Source organism: Salvelinus alpinus, chromosome 14 (assembly GCF_045679555.1).
Source record: "Salvelinus alpinus chromosome 14, SLU_Salpinus.1, whole genome shotgun sequence".
Classification (NCBI taxonomy): Eukaryota; Metazoa; Chordata; class Actinopteri; order Salmoniformes; family Salmonidae; genus Salvelinus; species Salvelinus alpinus.
Window position 1 is genome coordinate 53,261,457 of NC_092099.1, and position 20,909 is coordinate 53,282,365.

The 20,909-nt window shown below is 39.4% G+C and overlaps 5 protein-coding genes across 5 annotated transcripts in view; 1 reads left to right on the top strand and 4 right to left on the bottom strand.

Annotated features, from left to right (window-relative positions):
- Window positions 1-20,909, top strand: part of LOC139539075 (gamma-crystallin M3-like) — a 37,071-nt gene that overhangs the window by 8,716 nt on the left and 7,446 nt on the right. Inside the window, exon 4 of the mRNA XM_071341796.1 lies at window positions 14,085-14,112. Coding sequence (XP_071197897.1) covers window positions 14,085-14,112 — 28 coding nt within the window. The remainder of the gene's footprint in view (window positions 1-14,084; window positions 14,113-20,909) is intronic.
- Window positions 457-2,348, bottom strand: LOC139538214 (gamma-crystallin S-1-like). The gene is made up of 3 exons (XM_071340076.1): window positions 1,637-2,348; window positions 935-1,177; window positions 457-788 (listed from the first exon to the last, which is right to left on the bottom strand). The coding sequence occupies exons 1-3, from the start codon at window positions 1,643-1,645 to the stop codon at window positions 510-512; spliced, it is 531 nt and encodes a 176-aa protein (XP_071196177.1). The 5' UTR covers window positions 1,646-2,348; the 3' UTR covers window positions 457-509.
- On the bottom strand, window positions 4,640-5,441 carry LOC139539204 (gamma-crystallin M3-like). Its single transcript, XM_071342105.1, has 3 exons — window positions 5,427-5,441; window positions 5,052-5,291; window positions 4,640-4,930 (listed from the first exon to the last, which is right to left on the bottom strand). The coding sequence occupies exons 1-3, from the start codon at window positions 5,439-5,441 to the stop codon at window positions 4,640-4,642; spliced, it is 546 nt and encodes a 181-aa protein (XP_071198206.1).
- LOC139538215 (gamma-crystallin M3-like) lies at window positions 9,943-11,009 on the bottom strand. Its single transcript, XM_071340078.1, has 3 exons — window positions 10,970-11,009; window positions 10,375-10,617; window positions 9,943-10,287 (listed from the first exon to the last, which is right to left on the bottom strand). The coding sequence occupies exons 1-3, from the start codon at window positions 10,985-10,987 to the stop codon at window positions 10,009-10,011; spliced, it is 540 nt and encodes a 179-aa protein (XP_071196179.1). The 5' UTR covers window positions 10,988-11,009; the 3' UTR covers window positions 9,943-10,008.
- Window positions 15,840-16,767, bottom strand: LOC139539074 (gamma-crystallin M3-like). The gene is made up of 3 exons (XM_071341794.1): window positions 16,680-16,767; window positions 16,289-16,531; window positions 15,840-16,160 (listed from the first exon to the last, which is right to left on the bottom strand). Exons 1-3 carry the CDS (start codon window positions 16,707-16,709, stop codon window positions 15,885-15,887), a joined length of 549 nt encoding a protein of 182 aa, XP_071197895.1. The 5' UTR covers window positions 16,710-16,767; the 3' UTR covers window positions 15,840-15,884.

The following is a 20,909-nucleotide window of genomic DNA, read 5'->3' on the forward strand; positions in this document are numbered from 1 at the left end:
CAGCGCTCTTGGTGGGTTAGTTCATCAACCTTTTGAAAAGTGTTGGTTTAACACTATTTCGGTGGGTCACATATAGTATAGTACACACTAAGAAAGTGTTACATTTAACACAGGGGGTGTTAAAATTCTGATCTCAAATTATGGTTTTATGGTTTTACTTTAGAAGGAAAACTTATTTTAGGAGAGTGAGGTAAACATTCTTACGTCTTTGGATAAATGGCTTGAAAATGGAAACCATTATTTTATTGACTATAATTTTGTATTTGGACGATGAATATGACCAATGGTTTTCTCTCAAAATGACAGTATAAGACGTAAAACTATTAAATGCCTCGATTCAACAAATGTGTTGAAACTTTTCATGGTGTATACTAGGTTATAGGGACAGTATGTAGCATGTTTTCATACTTATTGTGTGAACACTATAGAAGACAATAGGATTGCAGGTGGAAATAACTTTATTTAATTTAAATGTTAGGCTCAGTTTCATGTTGATGATGTATTGCCTGTCAGTTTGGGTGAGCAACAGCACGTCTGATTGAACCAATCCTTGAATTGATTGCTCCCCAGTCACTGTATCTCCTGTACTCGCCAGGTCTCAGGAGGTACTGCCTGCCTCTGTAGTTGGGATGCTCATAGAAGAGCCAATACCCCTCCATAACATTGCAGGAGTGGATATCATTGTACTGGAATCGATCATAGAGGGAGGGGAGGTCATCGGCAAACTCCAACATCTGACCGCCAAAGTCAGAGCGCTCGTAGATTCTCATCTTGTGAGCTCCCTGATTCTGAGGACAAGGAAGAGAAGACAGCTACGTTCATTCAGTTTCTTTACTATTAAGTTTCAAGTAAAAAATGTATTTACCATGTTACCATACTACCTACATCAATGATGGGTTAACTTGTATACCAGGAAAGAGGAATATGGGCTCACTTGAGGGATCATGCGGCAGGACTTTACACAATCATTAAAGCCCATCCAGCGCTGGTAGTCGGGATACTCTCCCCTTCTCAGGAAGTACTGGTAGCCCATGTAGTTTGGGCGCTCATAGACCATCCAGCTACCGCTCTCCACTTGGATGGAGTTACAGCGGCTGAAATGGGTGTGCAGGTCGGCACAGTCGACGGGGCACTCATAGGAGCGACCCTGGAAGTTCTTTTCCTCGTAGAAGATTATCTAAAAATAGTAATGGAAGTAAACATGCGTACAGATGTAGGTTCTTAGTTTTATCATTCTTTTGTTGCTGAGAATTTTCAAGCACCAAGCTTCCTGATTTACATAAATTCTCAGCAAATCCACACCAACACATGGTTATATTAACAGTATTGCACTTTTCATGTAGCCTACTTTTTGCCAGCTAATAGCCTAACCACCAATTAAGCAACATTATGGACTAAATGTTCAAAACCTGTTGCTGCAGGATTATTTTGCTGTGACAATGTAGGTCAAATTAAGATCCTACATCTGTATGAACAATGGAAAGAACGTGTGTATGGCTGGTAAAACAACCCTATTCAGTTTTGTTCAAGGCAAAGGATCTCTCGCAGGTGTTCATTGTTCTGTGTTCTGTCAGACAAACAGTGAACAAGAACGTGCGACGGGACAAAATATGTGCAGCGAAACAACAATCCTTACCTTTCCCATTGTGTTGGCTAAATTTGGTCACACTGCAACACTGACTAGGCGAACCATGGCCATTTTTATACCCTCTAGGAATAGAGACATTGATATGTTGATCAATTAACTTTAGATGTCAGCCTTTTTGAAAAGACAGCACGGCTGCCAAACTACAAAAGGTAGTTGTTTTTCTTTGTCAGCCGGGTGAATGACCTTTTTGTTCGGTACACAAAGGCTTCAATGGTGCTAATTAACCCCTCATGTAATAGACACGTGTTTATCAGTGGAAAAACAAGATCTAGTAACTTAAAGAACGAATGACAGAATACCCAACCCAAAGCTGATGACAGAATAGCCAACGCAAAACTGATTTATCAAGCATTTATTTGATCCTTAAAAGTAGGCTCTCACAGATACACGTTAATTGATTTACGTGATTCACCTTTCACTGGAGTGAATGTAAAATATGATCAGATGTGCACAAATATCACCATTATTGTTTGACATGTACTACTTTCTGAATCTCTAGCTACATACAAATATAATCTATTAACATTTCAAACACACTGCAAAATATAATAAAAATATGATGGATTATAAGAAAAGGACAGATTTGACTCCCCTTGTCTGGTGGTTTCCGTAATGTTTCAGGGGTGAGGTTTTGGAATATGTCCAGTCAAACTTGTGCTCGTGCCACCTCTGGTCTCAGTTGATCCACAGCCAAGTGAGGGGCTGCTTGTGTGGCCAACAACCCAGGTCATGTGATTGACTGTATTGATAGAATTTTACACTATAGGCAACAGGAGAGTGACTCTAGTGGCCAACAGGAGAGTGACCTTGAATATTTACATTGGGACTCATTTTGACTGTAATGAATGGCTGCTTCCCGATTCTCCAGTCATTTCCAGAAGTGCGTAATTAAACCTGCATGACTGTGAACTGGAACAGGGCAAACTGTTCAACTGTACTGTGTACCATCATGGTCACTATTCACGTATTCTAATAGCAAACTGCTTCCACAACACCTTGTGATTCCTCTCTGCAACAACTCTGTGAGCTGATAGACAATCACAAATTGGTATCAAGGTAGTTTGATGTTAAAAATATAATTTAGAGAGATTGCGGTTCCATTTTTTTTTGGTAATCAAATATTAATGTCTATGGCTACAGAAGAAACCAAAATAGTATTTTGCTTTCAAGGTAAGGAAACAAACATGTAGTGACTACAGCTGCAGAACCTAGGCAAAATTCCCCAGGCTATTTGTCAATGCCAGATCTTGTGATGGTTGACAGCTTTATTCTAGCTAGATAAGCGTTATTTAAATGTTTCTGTAGCGGTTGATATATGAGCTCTCTGCTTCCTAATGCACACCATTAAAATGCATCATGACATGGTACTGTATATAAACAATGTGTTTGTTATTCATTACATCTAATTGGTCTATTTTTACATGTTATTTAGTATTAGTCAACACTTTGTTTATTAGAAATGTATACATATCTACATTATGCTTATCTACATTATGCATATCTACATTATGCAGATCTACATGATGCATTATGCATATCTACATATACATTATGATATTCAAATTGTATGTGATATAAAATATAAAATAAAATATATGTATATAAAATATAATTTATTATTTAGAAATCATAATAGCATCCCAGTCTTTGGATGAGTCTGAAATCTGTAAGGATTGCATCTAATGGTTAAACCTATAAACTCATCATGTTTGAGATACAATAATTCAACTGAATAATTTTTATTGACCCGTCATCTCTCCCCAAAATCCAGCACTCTGCTGATATACTGTGGAGGTGCTGCCCTCTCCTGGGTTTCCTGTGACTTTTCTAAGTGGCAGTATGTGTGTAAGGATGGCAGTATGTGTGTAAGGATGGCAGTATGTGTGTAAGGATGGCAGTATGTGTGTAAGGATGGCAGTATGTGTGTAAGGATGGCAGTATGTGTGTAAGGATGGCAGTATGTGTGTAAGGATGGCAGTATGTGTGTAAGGATGGCAGTATTTGTGGAGCATAAATAGTACAGCTTTGGAGGTGTTTATTACAATAAGTCTTCACTACAATAAAAAATCAATAATGTTTCATAGCTGTTTAAAGGGGCAATCTGTTTTGGTAAACAGCTGAGGGAATGGGCTTGAAAAATGTATCCACTGATATCAATAGTACATTTTATTTTTTATTTTTTATTTAACGAGGCAAGTCAGTTAAGAACAAATTCTTATTTACAATGACTGCCTACAGTGGGTTAACTGCCGTGTTCAGGGGCAGAACGACAGTTTTTTTCTACCTTGTCAGCTCAGGGATTCAATCCAGCAACCTTTCGGTTACTGGCCCAACGCTCTAAACCACTAGGCTTCCTGCCGCCCCATGATGATATGATATGATATGCATGATATGATATGATATAAACAGTATATTTTTAACCATGTTTTGGCTATACAGTGTTTGTTTACATTTACAGAGGAGTTAAAACAAGCTTATATGTTGGGTTCTGATGGGCCATTTTTAATATATATTCTTCATGAATCAATGGGTATATATCATTAATTTAAATGTCCAAAAATGTATGCAACTGCAGATTGCAGTTGAAACTTCCACACAAGATGTATTCCCAACAAATATCCACATTTTCTATCCTTTACAGTATGAATAATAGGAGCTGTGTCGTGTTGTGTCGTGTTGTTGCTTCTATTATTGCTTTAACATTTACTTCAACATTAACCATATATAATGATCAGTGGTTTTAACAGATTGTGATTTTTGAAAATGTTCTAATACCATTAATTAATTCCACATCAGTGTTGAAATAGAATGCATCCTGACATCTGCTCCCATTGCACTTGTATGGGAAAACTAACCATATGAAAATGTATCTTCTGAATGCCCCTTTACCTCAAACCAAGGACTCAAAACCAAGGACTCAAAAATTAAAGACACTTTCATTTAAAAGTTAGGTGATTTTATTTATACTCGTAATTTTAGTCATTGCTGAATTTAATAACAAGAATCCAAAATACGCTTCATGCTGTTGAACCTCACAGGGTTGGAGCCCATGTGCATGCTCAACTCTCTCATGTTCCTGTACTCTCCAGGTCTCATGTATATCTGCCTGCCTCTGAAGTGGGGCTGCTCGTACATCAGCCAGTGGCCGTCCATCACGTTGCAGGACTGCATGTCGTTCATGCGGAAACGATCGGTCATGGACTCACAGTCGTCGCTCAGCTCGTGCATCTGACCTCCAAAGTTCTCCTTCTCGTAAATCCTCATCCGGAAGTTTCCTCTGTGCTGTAAATGGATATGGGAAAAGTGTTTTACCAAATCGTTCCAAATATACCATCACATTGCTTTTGCTGGAGTTGTACATGTGGCCTATGGGAGTCAAAATGAACAGGTTTAATATATTTACCATGGGGATGTTACGGCAAGATCTGATGCAATCGCTCATGCCCATACGCTGGTAGTCACCATACTCTCCCCTCCTCACAAAGTACTGGTTTCCCATGAAGTTGGAGCGGTCGTACACCATGAAGCAGCCGCTCTCAACTCTGCAGGAGTTGCACCTGCTCAGGTAGGAGGTCAGCTCAGGGCAGTCGCTGGAGGTCTCATAGGAACGACCCTGGAAGTTCCTGTCCTCGTAGAAGATGATCTAAAAACACACAACAAAACCATAATTTATTAAAATTAGATGTAGTTCTAACAGTACAGTACAATTCATTGATGGTTTTAAACAAATTTGAAAAACTGCTGCTTAAATGTCCAGTTTCATCAACGCTCCACACACCTTGCCCGTAGACATGGTTGCGGTTACTGTGTTGGTCTCAGGATTGCACACGTTTCTGTATGTCCCCCTATCGCTTTTATACCTGAGCCAACCGATAAAGAATATGTGGCTCCATTGTTCAAACCCCTGACAGAGCAACATGGCATAGAGGCCCCCCTCCATGTACAGTACAAAGTGACCTTTAAAGGGTCATTATTAAAGGGTCATTATTTCCGGCTGGGTGCATTTGTGAGGAGAGCCCATGCCTTTATTGTTTCTGTTGAATAACAGTAGGAGCGGGAACTCTTCATATCGAGACTTTTCAGAGATATCAACTAAGTTAACTGACATTTGTTCATGGGTATTACGATTCCAATCTTTTATTTAAAGAAAAACACAAAACATGGTAGCATCATGATTCAAACATCAGTCTATTAGAAACATATAAAACATGACTGAAAAACATGATTTCATATTAGCTGGTCTTGCCCAGTGTGAATCAATGTGGATTAAAATGAATATATTATGTAATTAGATGTAATGTATGTAATTAGATGGTTGCTGGGATTTTCTTTCCTCCAGCAAAACTGTAGGCATACAATTCATAAATTATGAAATTTTATATCTGGAATCCAAGAACATTCTAGTAGTGGTTAGTAAAGTGGAGCGGTAGCAACTATATGACTACTAAGTGCCTTCAGACAGTATTCATACCCCTGGACTTTTCCCACATTTTGTTGTGCTACAGCCTGAATTTAAAATGGATTAAATAGATTTTTCTCTCTCACATATCTAAACACAATACCCTAAAACGACAAAGAGAAAACATGTTTTTAGATTTCTTTGCAGATTTATAGAAAAATGAAATACAGAAATATCTAATTTAATATCACATACCAAGTGAATACTTTGCAGAAGCACCTTTGGCAGCGACTACAGCTGTGAGTCTTTCTGGGTAAGTCTCTAAGAGAATTCCACACCTGGATTGAGCAACATTTGCCCATTATTCTTTTTATAACTCTTCAAGCTCTGTCAGATTGGTTGTTGATCATTGCTAGACAACCATTTTCAGTTCTTGCCATAGATTTTTAAGGAGATTTAAGTCAAAACTGTAACTCTGCCACGAAGGAATATTCACCGCCTTCTTGGTAAGGAACTCACGTGTAGATTTGGCCTTGTGTTTCAGGTTATTGTCCTACTGAAAGGTGAATTCACCCCCCAGTGTCTGGTGGAAAGCAGACTGAACCAGATTTTCCTCTAGGATTTCGCCTGTGCTTAGCACCATTCAGTTTATTTTTTATCCCCGAAAAACTCCCCAGTCCCATAACATGATGCAGCCACTACAATTCTTGAAAATATGGAGAGTGGTACTCAGTAATGTGTTGTATTGGATTTTCCAGAAAACATAACACTTTGTATTCAGGACAAAAAATGTATTGCTTTGCCACATTTTTTTGCAGAATTACTTTAACGTCTTGTTGCAAACAGGATGCATTTTCCCTCTGTTAATTAGGTTATTATTGTGGAGTAACTACGACGTTGTTGATCCATCCTCAGTTTTCTTTTATCTTAGCCATTAAACTCAAACTGTTTTAAAGTCACCAGTTTCCTTCCTCTCCGGCAACTGAGTTAGGAAGGACGCCCATATCGTTGTAGTGACTGGGTGTGTTGATACACAATCCAAAGTGTAATTAATAACTTCACCATGCTCAAAGGGATATTTAATGTCTGCTTTTTTTAACCGATCTACCAATAGGTGCCCTTTGGGAGGAATTGGAAAACCTCCCTGGTCTTTGTGGTTGAATCTGTGGTTGAAATGTGCTACTCAACTGAGGGACCTTACGGATAATTATATGTGTAGGGTACAGAGATGAGGTATTCATTAAAACATATATTTAAACACAAGTTTTGCACACTGAGTGAGTCCATGCAACTTATTATGTGACATGTTAATAAGCAATTTTTCCTGCGGACCTTATTTAGACTTGCCATAACAAAGGGGTTAAATACTTATTGACTCGAGTCATTTCAGCTATTAATTTTTAATTCATTTGTACAAATGTAAAAAAAAAATTCCACTTTGACATTATGGGGTATTGCGTGTAGGCCAGTGACAAAAATCTAAATTTAATACATTTTAAATTCAGGCTGTAAAATGTGGAAGAGGTCAAGGGGTGTGAATACTTTCTGAAGGCACTGTATATAACATTTTACACTGATGTTTACATGGAATAATTTTTAGGGGAATAATTCAGTACCAATTCAACACATGCCCATAAATGATTTTATTAATAGACTTTGGCCTTTTCTGACAATATTAACAGACCTTGAAGCAACATCTCAAGACATCAGTCAGGAAGTTAAAGCTTGGTCGCAAATGGGTCTTCCAAATGGACAATGACCCCAAGCATACTTCAAAAGTTGTGGCAAAATGGCTTAAGGACAACAAAGTCAAGGTATTGGAGTGGCCATCACAAAGCCCTCACCTCAATCCTATAAAAGTTGTTGGCAGAACTGAAAAAGTGTGTGCGAGCAAGGAGGCCTACAAACCTGACTCAGTTACACCAGCTCTGTCAGGAGGAATGGGCCAAAATTCACCCAACTTATTGTGGGAAGCTTGTGGAAGGCTACCCGAAACGTTTGACCCAAGTTAAACAATTTAAAGGCAATGCTACCGAATACTAATTGAGTGTATGTAAACTTCTGACCCACTGGGAATGTGATGACAGAAATAAAAGGTCAAATAAATAATTCTCTCTACTATTATTCTGACATTTCACATTCTTAAAATAAAGTGGTGATCCTAACTGACCTAAGACAGGGCAATTTTTACTAGGATTAAATGTCAGGAATTGTGAAAAACTGAGTTCAAATGTATTTGGCTAAGGTGTATGTAAACCTCCGACTGCAACTGTATCTGGATAGCATTACCATTTATAGACATACCTTGGAAGACCACCTCAAGCATCTTAACAGAGTCTGCAAGGTAGGAGACCAGGTACTTGGGTAACCAACTGGGAAAGGGAGAGGTCAGACCCCAGGTGGACAAATTGGAGTTCATTCAAAGCCAAAACTCAAGTGAAGTTCTTGCTTGGTCTTGTTTGAGGGAATGTGTATTTTGTGACATGGGAGTAGGGAGTTTGATGTTTTGTTTCACTATTTCATCATGGTGACTGGTAAATGTTCACACATAGAAAACAGAGTAATTTGTTGTGCCTGATCATTTCCATATCTATCTTACAATAGTTTTGCAAACACAAAGTTGTGTGTGCAAGATACAGGAGCACTGGAAAAGTTCAAATCAGAAAAAAGGTGTTGTCACGGCCGTCGTCGGAAGGAGACCAAGGTGCAGAGTGGTAAGCGTACATTTATTCTTTTATTTTAGTAAATGTCGCCAAGAAAACAAAGAAACAACCGTGAAGATTAACAGTGCATTAGTACCACTAACAAAGATAACTACCCACAAACACCAAAGGAAAAAAGGCTGCCTAAGTATGATTCCCAATCAGAGACAACGATAGACAGCTGTCCCTGATTGAGAACCATACCCTGCCAAAACATAGAAATACAAAACATAGAAATAAAGAACATAGAATGCCCACCCAAATCACATCCTAACCAACCAAATAGAGACATAAAAAGGCTCTCTAAGGTTAGGGTGTGACAGATGTGAAGTGTGAAAAATCCAGGTCCATCTATTCAGGTGTGTTTTAAATATAAAAAGCCTTTATTAAGCGGTATATTGAGCATTAACATAATAAACTTAAAATTAAACAAGCACGAAAGGTAAAAAGTGTATACCCTCCATTTCTAAATGCTTTTTGTAGGTTTGGCATACTCTAAAGCATGGTAACCTTTGATGGCACATAAACACACTACTATTTAACCATTAAATACAATTATATAGTTACCCTATTATTAAATCAGTGAAGAAACTCTTATCCAGAGCGACCTACAGGAGCAATTAGGGTTAAGTGCCTTGCTCAAGGGCACGTCGGCAGATTTTTCACCTAGTCGGCTCTGGGATTCAAACCAACGCCCTTTCGGTTACTGGCCCAGCGCCATTTCTCAGAAACACTAAGACAGATTAAAGTCATATATCATACTGTGTTCAGTGTTGTCTGTCCGTACAGGTTCATGTTTTGGGTCAGACACTGACTGGTTCATTTTACCTTTTTAAATAGGAAATTGGAAGGAAATGCAATTACAATTTTATAAAATATACATTTTATTAGCTACATCCATTAGGTAAAAGCTATGCATTGATAGTTCTATTACAACTTTCAACACTTTCTCCTACTCTTTGTTTTGTATATAATCATGGGTCTCTAGTTTTACATTGGGCTCCAGTAGTAGAGTGATGCATTGGCGTGCCTTGCAAAATGTGATGATTTTATTCAAAAGCAAAAGGAGTATAGGATCAATGTAGTTTCAACCACTTATGGAAAGTGTTTGAATCAGGACTCAACTGAACTGGTAAAAATGTGTTGTGTTGGTCCTCTGTGGATTTTTGCAGAACAAGACAAAAGACTTGATATTAAATAAGAATTATTATTTTTTATTTAAAAGTCAACCGTTCCATTGAACAGGTGGGCCTGATAATTTAACAGGAGTCGGTGATCCTTCTGATGGAACTGAACTTCATTCCATTGTATCCCTGCATCTCTCTGAGGTTTCTGTACTCTCCAGGTCTCATGTACATCTGCCTGCCTTTGAAGTGGGGCTGCTCGTACATCAGCCAGTGGCCGTCCATCACGTTGCAGGACTGGCAGTCGGACATACGGTAACGCTCCTGGATGGAGTCACAGTCCTCGCTCATCTCGTGCATCTGACCTCCGAAGTTCTCCCTCTCGTAGATCCTCATCTTGTAGTCTCCTCTGTGCTGTTAACATACATTTTGTATATGGGATTAGTTTTTTATAAACGTTAAACTGTGTTGGAATCTGTGATGTATCATGGTGGTTCATACCATGGGGATGTTACGGCAGGACTTGATGCAGTCATCGAAACCCATCATACGCTGGTAGTCAGGGTACTCGCCCCTTCGCATGAAGTACTGGTTTCCCATGTAGTTGTTGCGATCGTAGGCCATGAAGCAGCCGCTCTCAACCCTGCAGGAGTTGCACCTGCTAAGGTGGGATGTCAGCTCAGGGCAGTCCTGGCTGGTCTCATAGGAGCGACCCTGAAAGTTCTTGTCCTCGTAGAAGATGATCTGAAAACAAATACTCTTGCAATTAGCCAGAAGAATATGTGACCAGAATGTGTTCAGAACTGTGTAGAACTTTCCTTTAATTGGTGGTTATAATACAATGCTTTGCATTATTCAATCAAATGTATTTATGAAGCCCTTTTTACATCAGCCGATGTCACAAAGTGCTGTACAGAAACCCAGCCTAAAACCCCAAACAGCAAGCAATGCAGATGTAGAAGCACTGAATTTTGATCTGTGTATAGTGTTATTACTGTATTTAATGTATATATTATATAAAACCACTGCATTACTGTATATACAGTAATAATCAGATCACATGACCTCTAAACCGCAAAGAACAATATTAACTCACCTTTCCCTGCATGTTCATGGTTATTTTGAGCGATGCTATAGCTATGCCGGTCTGTAGCCTGTTTTATACCTGATGTGACATCCAAAGAATCTCTGGTTCCATTGTATGAAACACATGAGTCAGCTGTATGCTATGCAATGGTTGCTCCCACTGTTTGTCACCACAGACGGGAAAGCATTATTATGTACAGTGAAAAGGGGGGACAAATGAGAATTTTCTGCCTTAAAAGCAATGTTGAGGGTAATTTAGATGCACACATGCAGTTTTATATGTATTTGAGGCCAAATGGTCTTTGATTTCAGGAATGGCATTCTGAAATGAGTCCCTGTCATGTCTGTTTTAATAGCAGTCCTATTTTTTTTTATTGTATTTTTTGTGGGGTACAAATGCTATACTGTACTTCAGAATCTCAAATCAAATACATTTTTATTTGTCACATGCGCCGACTACAACAGGTGTAGATCTTACCGTGAATGCTGACTTACAAGCCCAGTTTTAAGAAAATAGAGTTAAGAAAATATTGACTAAATAAACTGAAGTAAAAAAAAAAGTAACTCTATAAAATAACAATAATGAGGCTATATACAGGGGGTACCGGTACCAAGTTAATGTACGTGGTAGAGGTTAGTTGAGGTAATTGAGGTAAGTTGTACATGTATGTAGGGGTAATGTGACTATGCATAGATAATTAACAGTGAGTAGCAGCAGTGTAAAAAACACTGTTTTAAAATGCATTTATGAGTCTTCAATCAATTCCACAGTATGTTAAACCAACCATCAACATTTTGATATTTACAACATTTTCATAGTTACTTATACAAAAGTACCCACATGCCTACAAATGGCCAAAACGTCCCTAATGCCAAGGGCCGGTAAAGAGGAGTGTCTACGTTCCACATGTTCTGAGGGAAGCACCTGTTTCAAGCAAAGCATGCGTCTGTTGGCTCCTGACCTGTCTGCCAGTCATGTACAACCTATCATCTTAGCAATCCTCTTGTGGGCCCACCTAGATTTTTTCAAACATGAGATGAGGGGAGAGACAAGGGAGGTCACTATCTATGACTCGTCAGAGCTGCTGGTTTCCAGCATTGTGGGTACATGTTCTCAACTGAGGGCTGAATCACAACTTCATGACATGGATCAAACATTTTCACACAATTCTATCATTGACTTCTATAAATGCATGATTTACATAGATATTTGAGCTACACATACTTGGCAGGGGCGCAACTTTGGTTTTAGAAGTGGGGGGGACATAATAATAATATATATTTTTTAGTCGGATAAACACTCCAAACAGCCTACCCGACCGCTCGGAGGCATCCACATGGTCCTTAAGCACACCGTTGCCTCATTTTGTGTCACATTCCAATGATAAACCTGGGAGGCACAAAAATGCAATTTCCTAATATGGGGGGGGCACATGTCACCCCTGTCCCCAGTTAAAGTTGCGCCCCTGGTATTTGGTTGACCACCAGAGTCATCCGATGTCATTGAGGAGTTTACCACATCCATCATCGGCTTCATTAATAAGTGCATCTTATATGTAAAATGTAAAAATGTAAATTGCATGTATATGTAACAAAAAAGCTGTAAAAACAAAAAGAGCTATTTTTATCCACTGAAGAGTGGGGGGGCTGGGTTAATAAAAATAAATATATAAAAAAAGAAATAGAAAAAAAGAAATCGACGACGTTGTCCCCACAGTGACCGTACGTACAGTACATATCCCAACCAGAAGCCATGGATTACAGGCAACATCCCCACTGAGCTAAAGGCTAGAGCTGCCACGTTCAAGGAGCAGGACACTAATCCGGATACTTATAAGAAATCCCGAAATGCTCTACGACGAACCATCAAACAGGCAAAGCGTCAATACAGGACTAAGATCAAATCCTACTACACCGGCTCTGACGCTCGTCGGATATGGCAGGGCATGCAAACTACCACGGTAAACCCAGCAGCGAACTGCCCAGAAACGCGAGCCTACCAGACGAGCTAACTGATTTCTATGCTTGCTTCGAGACTAGCAACTCTGAAGCATGCATGAGAGCTTCAGCTGTTCCGGACGACTGTGTGATCTTGCTCTCCGTAGCCGATATGAGTAAGACTTTTAAACAGGTTAACATTCACAAGGCCGCAGGGCCAGACGGATTACCAGGACGCATACTCAGATAATGCACTGACCAGCTGGCAAGTGTCTTCACTAAAATTTTCAAGCTCTCCCTGACCAGTCTGTAATACCTACATGTTTCAAGCAGACCACCATAGTCCATGCGCTCAAGAATGCCAAGGTAACCTGTCTAAATGACTATCGCCCCGTAGCAATCACATCTGTAGCCATGAAATGCTTTGAAAGGCTGGTCATGGATCACATTAACATCATCATCCAAGACACCCTGGACCCACTCCAATTCGCATACCGCCCCAACAGATCCACAGATGACGCAATTTCTATTGCACTCCACACTGCCATTTCCCACCTGGACAAAAGGAACAGTGTCCGTATCATTAAGGACCTAAAGTGCCTTGAGAAAGTATTCATACACCTTGACTTAGTCCACATTTTGTTGTGTTACAGCCTGAATTCAAAATATATATCTCACCCATCTACACACAATACCCCATAATGACAAAGTGAAAACCTGTTTTTAGAAATGTTTGTACATTTATTGAAAATTAAATACAGAAATATATAATTTACATAAGTATTTGCATCACTTTGCTGTAACACTTCAAATTGAACTCAAGTGCATCAATTTCCTTTCATCATCCATGAGATGTCACTATAACTTGATTGGAGTCCACCTGTGGCCAATTCAATTGTTTGGACATTATTTAGAAAGAAACACACTTGTGTGTGTGTCTCACAGCTGACAACGCATGTCAGAGCAGAAACTATACCATGAAGTCCAAGAAATCTCAGAGATAGAATTGTGATGAGGCATATATCTGGGGAAGGGTATGAAACAATTTCTAGAGTGTTGAAAGTTTCCAAGAGCACAGTGGTCTCCATCATTGGGAAATTGAAAAAATATAGAACTACCCAGACTGCCTAGAGCTGGCCCTCTGACCAAACTCAGCAACCACTATGTCTGGAAAAAAACTGGCACAGCTCATCACCATCTAACACCGTCCCCACCGTGAAGCATGATGCTGGCATCATCATGCAATATGGATTATTTTTAGCGGCAGGGACTGGGAGACTGGTAAGGACAGAGAGATCAATGAATGGAGCGAAAAACAGGCGAATCCTTGATGAGAACCTGATAACAACTTTAGACTGTGGAGAAGATTTATGTTCCAACATGACAATGACCCTAAGCATACAGCCAAAGCAACACTGGAATGGCTTCAGAACAAGAATGTGAAAGTCCTTGAGTGGCACAGCCAAAGCCCAGAGTTGAATCCCTTTCAGAATCTGTGCAAAGACTTGAAGATTGCTGTTCACCACCGCTCCCCATCTAACTTAACAGAGCTTGAGAAAATCTGCAAGGACGAATGGAAGAATCCAGATGTGCAAAGCTGATACAGACATACCCAAGACCACTCAAAGCTGTAATCGCTGCCAAAGGTGCTTCTACAAAGTATTGACTCAGAGGTGAATACTTATGTACATTTGGTATTTCTGTATTTCATTTTTAATAAACAATGACTACCCTGACTACTTGCATTGACCCCCTTTTTATTTGCACTGAGTTTCTTGCCCCGGCTCTATGCATGCTCATTGGACTCTACTCAAACACTCATTGGACTCTACTCAAACACTTACTGGACTCTACTCAAACACTCATTGGTCTCTACTCAAACACTTACTGGACTCTACTCAAACACTCATTGGACTCTGCTCAAACACTTACTGGACTCTACCCACACACTCATTGGACTCTACCCATACACTTACTGGACTCTACCCACACACTCATTGGACTCTACCCATACACTTACTGGACTCTACCCACACACTCATTGGACTCTACTCACACACTCACACATACTACACTGGAACTCCAACACATGCATACACACACACCTATACGTATTACCTCAATTACCTCAACTACCTCGTACCCCTGCACATTGACTCGGTACCAGTACTCCTTGTATATAGTCGTTATTGTTATTCTGTTGTGTTACTATTTCCTTTTAGCAAATCTTTCTTACTTTTGAACTCTGCACTGTTGGGAAAGGGTTCGTAAGTACGTATTTCACGGTAAAGTCTACACCTGTTCTATTTGCTGTATGTGACATAACATTTTATTTGTATTTAATATTGTGGCTGTAGAGGGTAATTTATCAAATTGGTCTCTCTATATTAATTGTTTTTTATTTTTTATTTTCTTGATTGTCTTAATCCTGCTGATTGGTTTCATTGTCTGTGTAAAAAAGCTGTACCTTTACCATACACAACAGTGGAGACTGCTGAGGGGATGATTGGCTCATAATAACGGCTGGAACGAAGCGAATGGAATGGCATCAAACACATGGTTTCCATGTGTTTGATGTATTTGATACCATTCCACTTATTCTGCTGCAGTTGCATAATGAGAGAAAAAAGCTTAAGTAAACTGTACGTGTTACGGTTTATTGGAGGCGGGTTGATGGGATGTTTGTGGAGTAGCGCAATGTGTATTATTAGTTAAGTTTGTTCACTCTACAAGTTGACCAATTCATTAGTGTTAACATCAAAATCCCTCTTCATCATCTTGAGGACATTCATTTGAATGCTTTATGGCAGTCAATAAGTCATGCCCATAACAGCATTTAGTAGGTTTTATGGTATAAAGTACAATTTAAATGTTACGCATATCTTTCTGGTAATAATGTAAACACAAAACGCCAAAATATTGAAATAATGTAGCACACTCAATTGTTTCGGATTACTAATCACTTTTATTTGGTCAATATGAGATGTCTAGCACATATCAGTGATACGCCTTATGCTCATAAACTTCATGCCACTCATGCCCATCTCTCTGAAGCTCCTGTACTCTCCAGGCCTCATGTACATCTGCCTGCCTCTGAAGTGGGGCTGCTCGTACATCAGCCAGTGGCCGTCCATCACGTTGCAGGACTGGCAGTCTGACATACGGTAACGCTCCTGGATGGAGTCACAGTCGTCCATCATCTCGTGCATCTGACCTCCGAAGTTCTCCCTCTCGTAGATCCTCATCTTGTAGTTTCCACGGTGCTGTTAGGAGGAAAGAACATGTTGAATTATTTACTGAATGCACCAGACTGTTGAATAGCTCAAATATGATTTGCGTGATTAATTATGGAATTATGGGCTGTTACAGCAGCCTGAATATCATATTTTACCATGGGGATCATGCGGCAGGACCTGATACCATCGGTCATTCCCATCATACTCTGGTAGTCAGAGTACTCTCCCCTCTTCATGAAGTACTGGTTTCCCATGTAGTTGGGGCGCTCGTACACCATGAAGCATCCACTCTGGACCCTGCAGGATTGGCACCTGCTCATGTAGGAGGACATGTCGGGGCAGTCGGAGCTGCACTCATAAGAGCGGCCCTGGAAGTTTCTGTCCTCATAGAAGGTGGCCTGAAAACACAATGTATTTATTTATAATTTCTAAATATATAATTCAATAAATGCAACAAATATAAGAAGCTTTTAGTTTTCTATGTAAAGATACAAATATAATACAGAGAAAAATTTGTTTTAGAATAAAATTAAAATAAATGCTTACTCTTCCCATGTTCATGCCGGTGGTGGTCATTGTTGGTCACTGAGTTGCTGCTGTTGCTGCTGCTACTGCTGCACTGATGTCCTGTCTGTGGTAACCCTTACTTTTATACCTAACCTAATCCAAAGAATCTGTTAGACCCATTGTGTAAACCCCTGACCCAGCAACATGGTATAGAGGCCTGTAGAGCGCTGAAGTACTGTAGTCATATTTCCACGTGACCGGGTCCCAAAAAAGACATAAAAGCCTATTTCCACTGTGAAACAGGTAACACAAAACCATTCAAAGGAACAATGGACTCTGACAGTGAAAACCATTGCATACATATATGCATATGAGTGGTGTGGAGTCTACAAGTCAGTTACACAATTGTAATTATATTTCAACATATGATTCATATTCCCTTGTGATCTCTTTCATTCAGTGAAGTCAGTTAAATATAACTATTGTGTTAAATGTAACTCAATGCTAAAATTGAATCACCTGACTCCATAGATGTATTTTCTGTCAATATACTGTATATTTTTTCTGGATCAGATATGAATCCCGTGTCCCCCATGTCAATATCAGCTTTTCTATGAGAAACTCCCTGTTAAATAATGGTTCAGAAAAGTAAAACATTTATTTAAAGAGAATTTTAATGAGAATGAAATGAACAGAGAATAAAAAACATTTTTTGACGACAATGTTTCAAAATGTTCCTGATTACTACTACTCAGTTAGTGTATCTAGATTGTGACTAACTGGGTTAGAAAACAGCACATTGTGTGGAATGAGGATTTGTTAAGTACATCACAACCATAATTCATGTCCATTTCATGGGTGTATGGTAGCTCTAATTCTGCATGCGTTTAAATGTTCAGAGTTATGTTTCACTTATTGAGGAGATACACCATATATTATATTTCCTGATTAGAATGAAGATTACAACACACATAACTAACTAGCTATATCAATTAAACAAATATATTTTAAAAAGTGCAGTCGTGCCAACAAGTTAAATGTAATTTGACAACTTGGGACTGAGAATATGCCATGAGGGATGCTGGCGAGCTGGATGTCAAAGACATGAGTTTTAAAAATATCAAAAACCCTTATTAAAACCCTAATGTTAGGATAGGGGTTTGCCATGTCAGTGGCGTATTCACCAAAGCAGCAGTTTTTAGCCATAGCATCCGCTGGCTGCTTTAGCTAACCAATGTCTTCACAAGGTCCAAAACGATATCATAACCGCCATCGATAAGAGACATTACTGTGCAGCCGTCTTCATCGACCTGGCCAAGGCTTTTGACTCTGTCAATCACCACCTTCTTGTCAACAGACTCGACAGCCTTGGTTTCTCATATGATTGCCACGCCTGGATCACCAACTACTTCTCTGATAGAGTTCAGTGTGTCAAATCAGAGGGCCTGTTGTCCGGACCTCTGGCAGTCTCTATAGGGGTGTCACAGGGTTTAACTCTCGGGTCGACACTCTTCTCTTTATACATCAATGATGTTGCTCTTGCTGCTGGTATTCTCTGATCCACGTCTACGCAGACGACACCATTCTGAATACCTCTGGCCCTTCTTAAGACACTGTGTTAACTAACCTCCAGACGAGCTTCAATGCCATACAACTCTCCTTCCGTGGCCTCCAACTGCTCTTAAATACAAGTAAAACTAAATGCATGTTCTTCAACCGATCGCTGCCCGCACCTGCCTGCACGTCCAGCATCACTACTCTGGACGGTTCTGACTTAGAATATGTGGACAACTACAATTACCTAGGTGTCTGGTTAGACTGTAAACTCTCCTTCCAGACTCACATTAAGCATCTCCAATCCAAAATTAAATCTAGAATCGGCTTCCTATTTCGCAACAAAGCATCCTTCACTCATGCTGCCAAACATACCCTCGTAAAACTGACCATCCTACTGATCCTCGAATTCAGCGATGTCATTTACAAAATAGCCTCCAACACTCTACTCAACAATTGGATGCAGTCTATCACAGTGCCATCTGTTTTGTCACCAGAGCACCATATACTTCCCACCACTGCGACCTGTATGCTCTCGTTGGCTGGCCCTCGCTTCATACTCGTCGCCAAACCCACTGGCTCCAGGTCATCTACAAGTCTCTGCTAGGTAAAGCCCTGCCTTATCTCAGCTCACTGGTCACCATAGCAGCACCCACTCGTAGCACGCGCTCCAGCAGGTATATCTCTGGTCACCCCCAAAGCCAATTCCACCTTTGGCAGGCTTTCCTTCCAGTTCTCTGCTGCCAATGACTGGAACAAACTGCAAAATTCACTGAAGCTGGAGACTCATATCTCCCTCACTCACTTTGCACCCCAGTATCTCTACTTGCACATTCATCTTCTGCACATCTACCATTCCAGTGTTTAATTGCTATATTGTAATTACCTCGCCACCATGGCCTATTTATTGCCGTATTGCCTTATCCTACCTCATTTGCACACACTGTATATAGGCTTTTCTACTGTTTTATTGACTGTATGTTTGTTAATTCCATGTGTAACTCTGTGTTGTTTGTGTCGAACTGCTTTGCCTTATCTTGGCCAGGTCGCAGTTGTAAATGAGAACTTGCTCTCAACTAGCCTACCTGGTTAAATAAAGGTGAAATATATATATATATTTTAACTCTAGAACTAGCTAGCTAACATTATAAGGCTGGTTTTGACATTCCATTTCTAAGATGTAATTAAAAATACCTAGAGATGAATGTGGAGATTGTGTTATTTACTTAGCAAGAACTAATACAGGGCCAACTGGAATATCAAAAACAGATTCATCAAAAAAAATTATTTTTAAAGAAGAAAATGCAATATGAGTTATTTGTGCAAACATTTGTACTTTAATGTATATTTTTCAAACAGCAAGGATAATGATTTGTAAAAAAATATATAAATATTTCCATAAAACAACAAAACTAAATATTTATAATTTAATGAAATTATGATTCAATATTTTTCCCATTCAACTAAAATCTATGATTTGTAACATCACAATAAACAATCTATGATTTCATATTTTTCCTTTCAACTATAGTTCATATTTGTAAAAATCTTTAGTTTAATTCACATTTTAATTTTTTTCAACAATAATGAATATTTGTATTTTATTATTAAAAAAAAGAAAATGTTTAAAAAAAACGATTAGGGGGTGGATCAGCTATAATATTGCGGATAGATTGTAGCTTCCATCAATGTAATTGTCTGCATCATTTCCAATCCCCCATTAATCTTTTGGGTAAATATATATATATCCATATACATACATACATACACATACCCACATACAGTTGAAGTCGGAAGTTTACATACACCTTAGCCAAATACATTTAAACTCAGTTTTTCACTGAGTTTCACTGAGTTTAAAAAAACCCTGTCTTAGGTCAGTTAGGATCACCACTTGATTTTAAGAATGTGAAATGTCAGAATAATAGTAGAGAGAACGATTTTTTTCAGCTTTTATTTCTTTCATCACACTCCCAGTGGGTCAGAAGTTTACATACACGCAATTAGTATTTGGTAGCATTGCCTTTAAATTGTTTAACTTGGGTCAAATGTTTCGGGTATCCTTCCACAAGCTTCCCACAATAAGTTGGGTGAATTTTGGTCCATTCCTCCTGACAGAGCTGATGTAACTGAATCAGGTTTGTAGGCCTCCTTGCTCGCACACACTTATTAAGTTCTGCCCACAAAGTTTCTATAGGATTGTGGTCAGGGCTTTGTGATGGCCACTCCAATACCTTGACTTTGTTGTCCTTAAGCTATTTTGCCACAACTTTGGAAGTATGCTTGGGGTCATTGTCCATTTGGAAGACCCATTTGCGACCAAGCTTGAACTTCCTGACTGATGTCTTGAGATGTTGTTTCAATATATCCACATAATTTTCCTTACCCATGATGCTATCTGTTTTGTGAAGTGCACCAATCCCTCCTGCAGCAAAGCACCCACACAACATGATGCTGCCACCCCTGTACTTCACGGTTGGGATGGTGTTCTTTGGCTTGCAAGCCTCCCCCTTTTTCCTCCAAACATAACGATGGTCATTATGGCCAAACAGTTCTATTTTTGTTTCATCATACCAGAGGACATTTCTCCAAAAAGTACGATCTTTGTCCCCACGTGCAGTTGCAAACCGTAGTCTGGCTTTTTTATGGTGGTTTTGGAGCAGTGGCTTCTTCCTTGCTGAGCGGCCTTTCAGGTTATGTCGATATAGGACTCGT

Coding starts and splice junctions, on each gene's coding strand:
- LOC139539204 (XM_071342105.1), bottom strand. Junction 4,931..5,051: donor CTTGCCGTAACATCCCCATG/GTAAATATATTA, acceptor ATCCATTTACAG/CACAGAGGAAACTTCCGGAT.
- LOC139539074 (XM_071341794.1), bottom strand. CDS start 16,709: ATGACCACCACCGGCATGAACATGGGAAGA. Junction 16,532..16,679: donor CCGGCATGAACATGGGAAGA/GTAAGCATTTAT, acceptor TTGTGTTTTCAG/GCCACCTTCTATGAGGACAG. Junction 16,161..16,288: donor CCTGCCGCATGATCCCCATG/GTAAAATATGAT, acceptor TCCTCCTAACAG/CACCGTGGAAACTACAAGAT.
- LOC139538214 (XM_071340076.1), bottom strand. Junction 789..934: donor CCTGCCGCATGATCCCTCAA/GTGAGCCCATAT, acceptor CCTTGTCCTCAG/AATCAGGGAGCTCACAAGAT.
- LOC139538215 (XM_071340078.1), bottom strand. Junction 10,288..10,374: donor CCTGCCGTAACATCCCCATG/GTATGAACCACC, acceptor GTATGTTAACAG/CACAGAGGAGACTACAAGAT.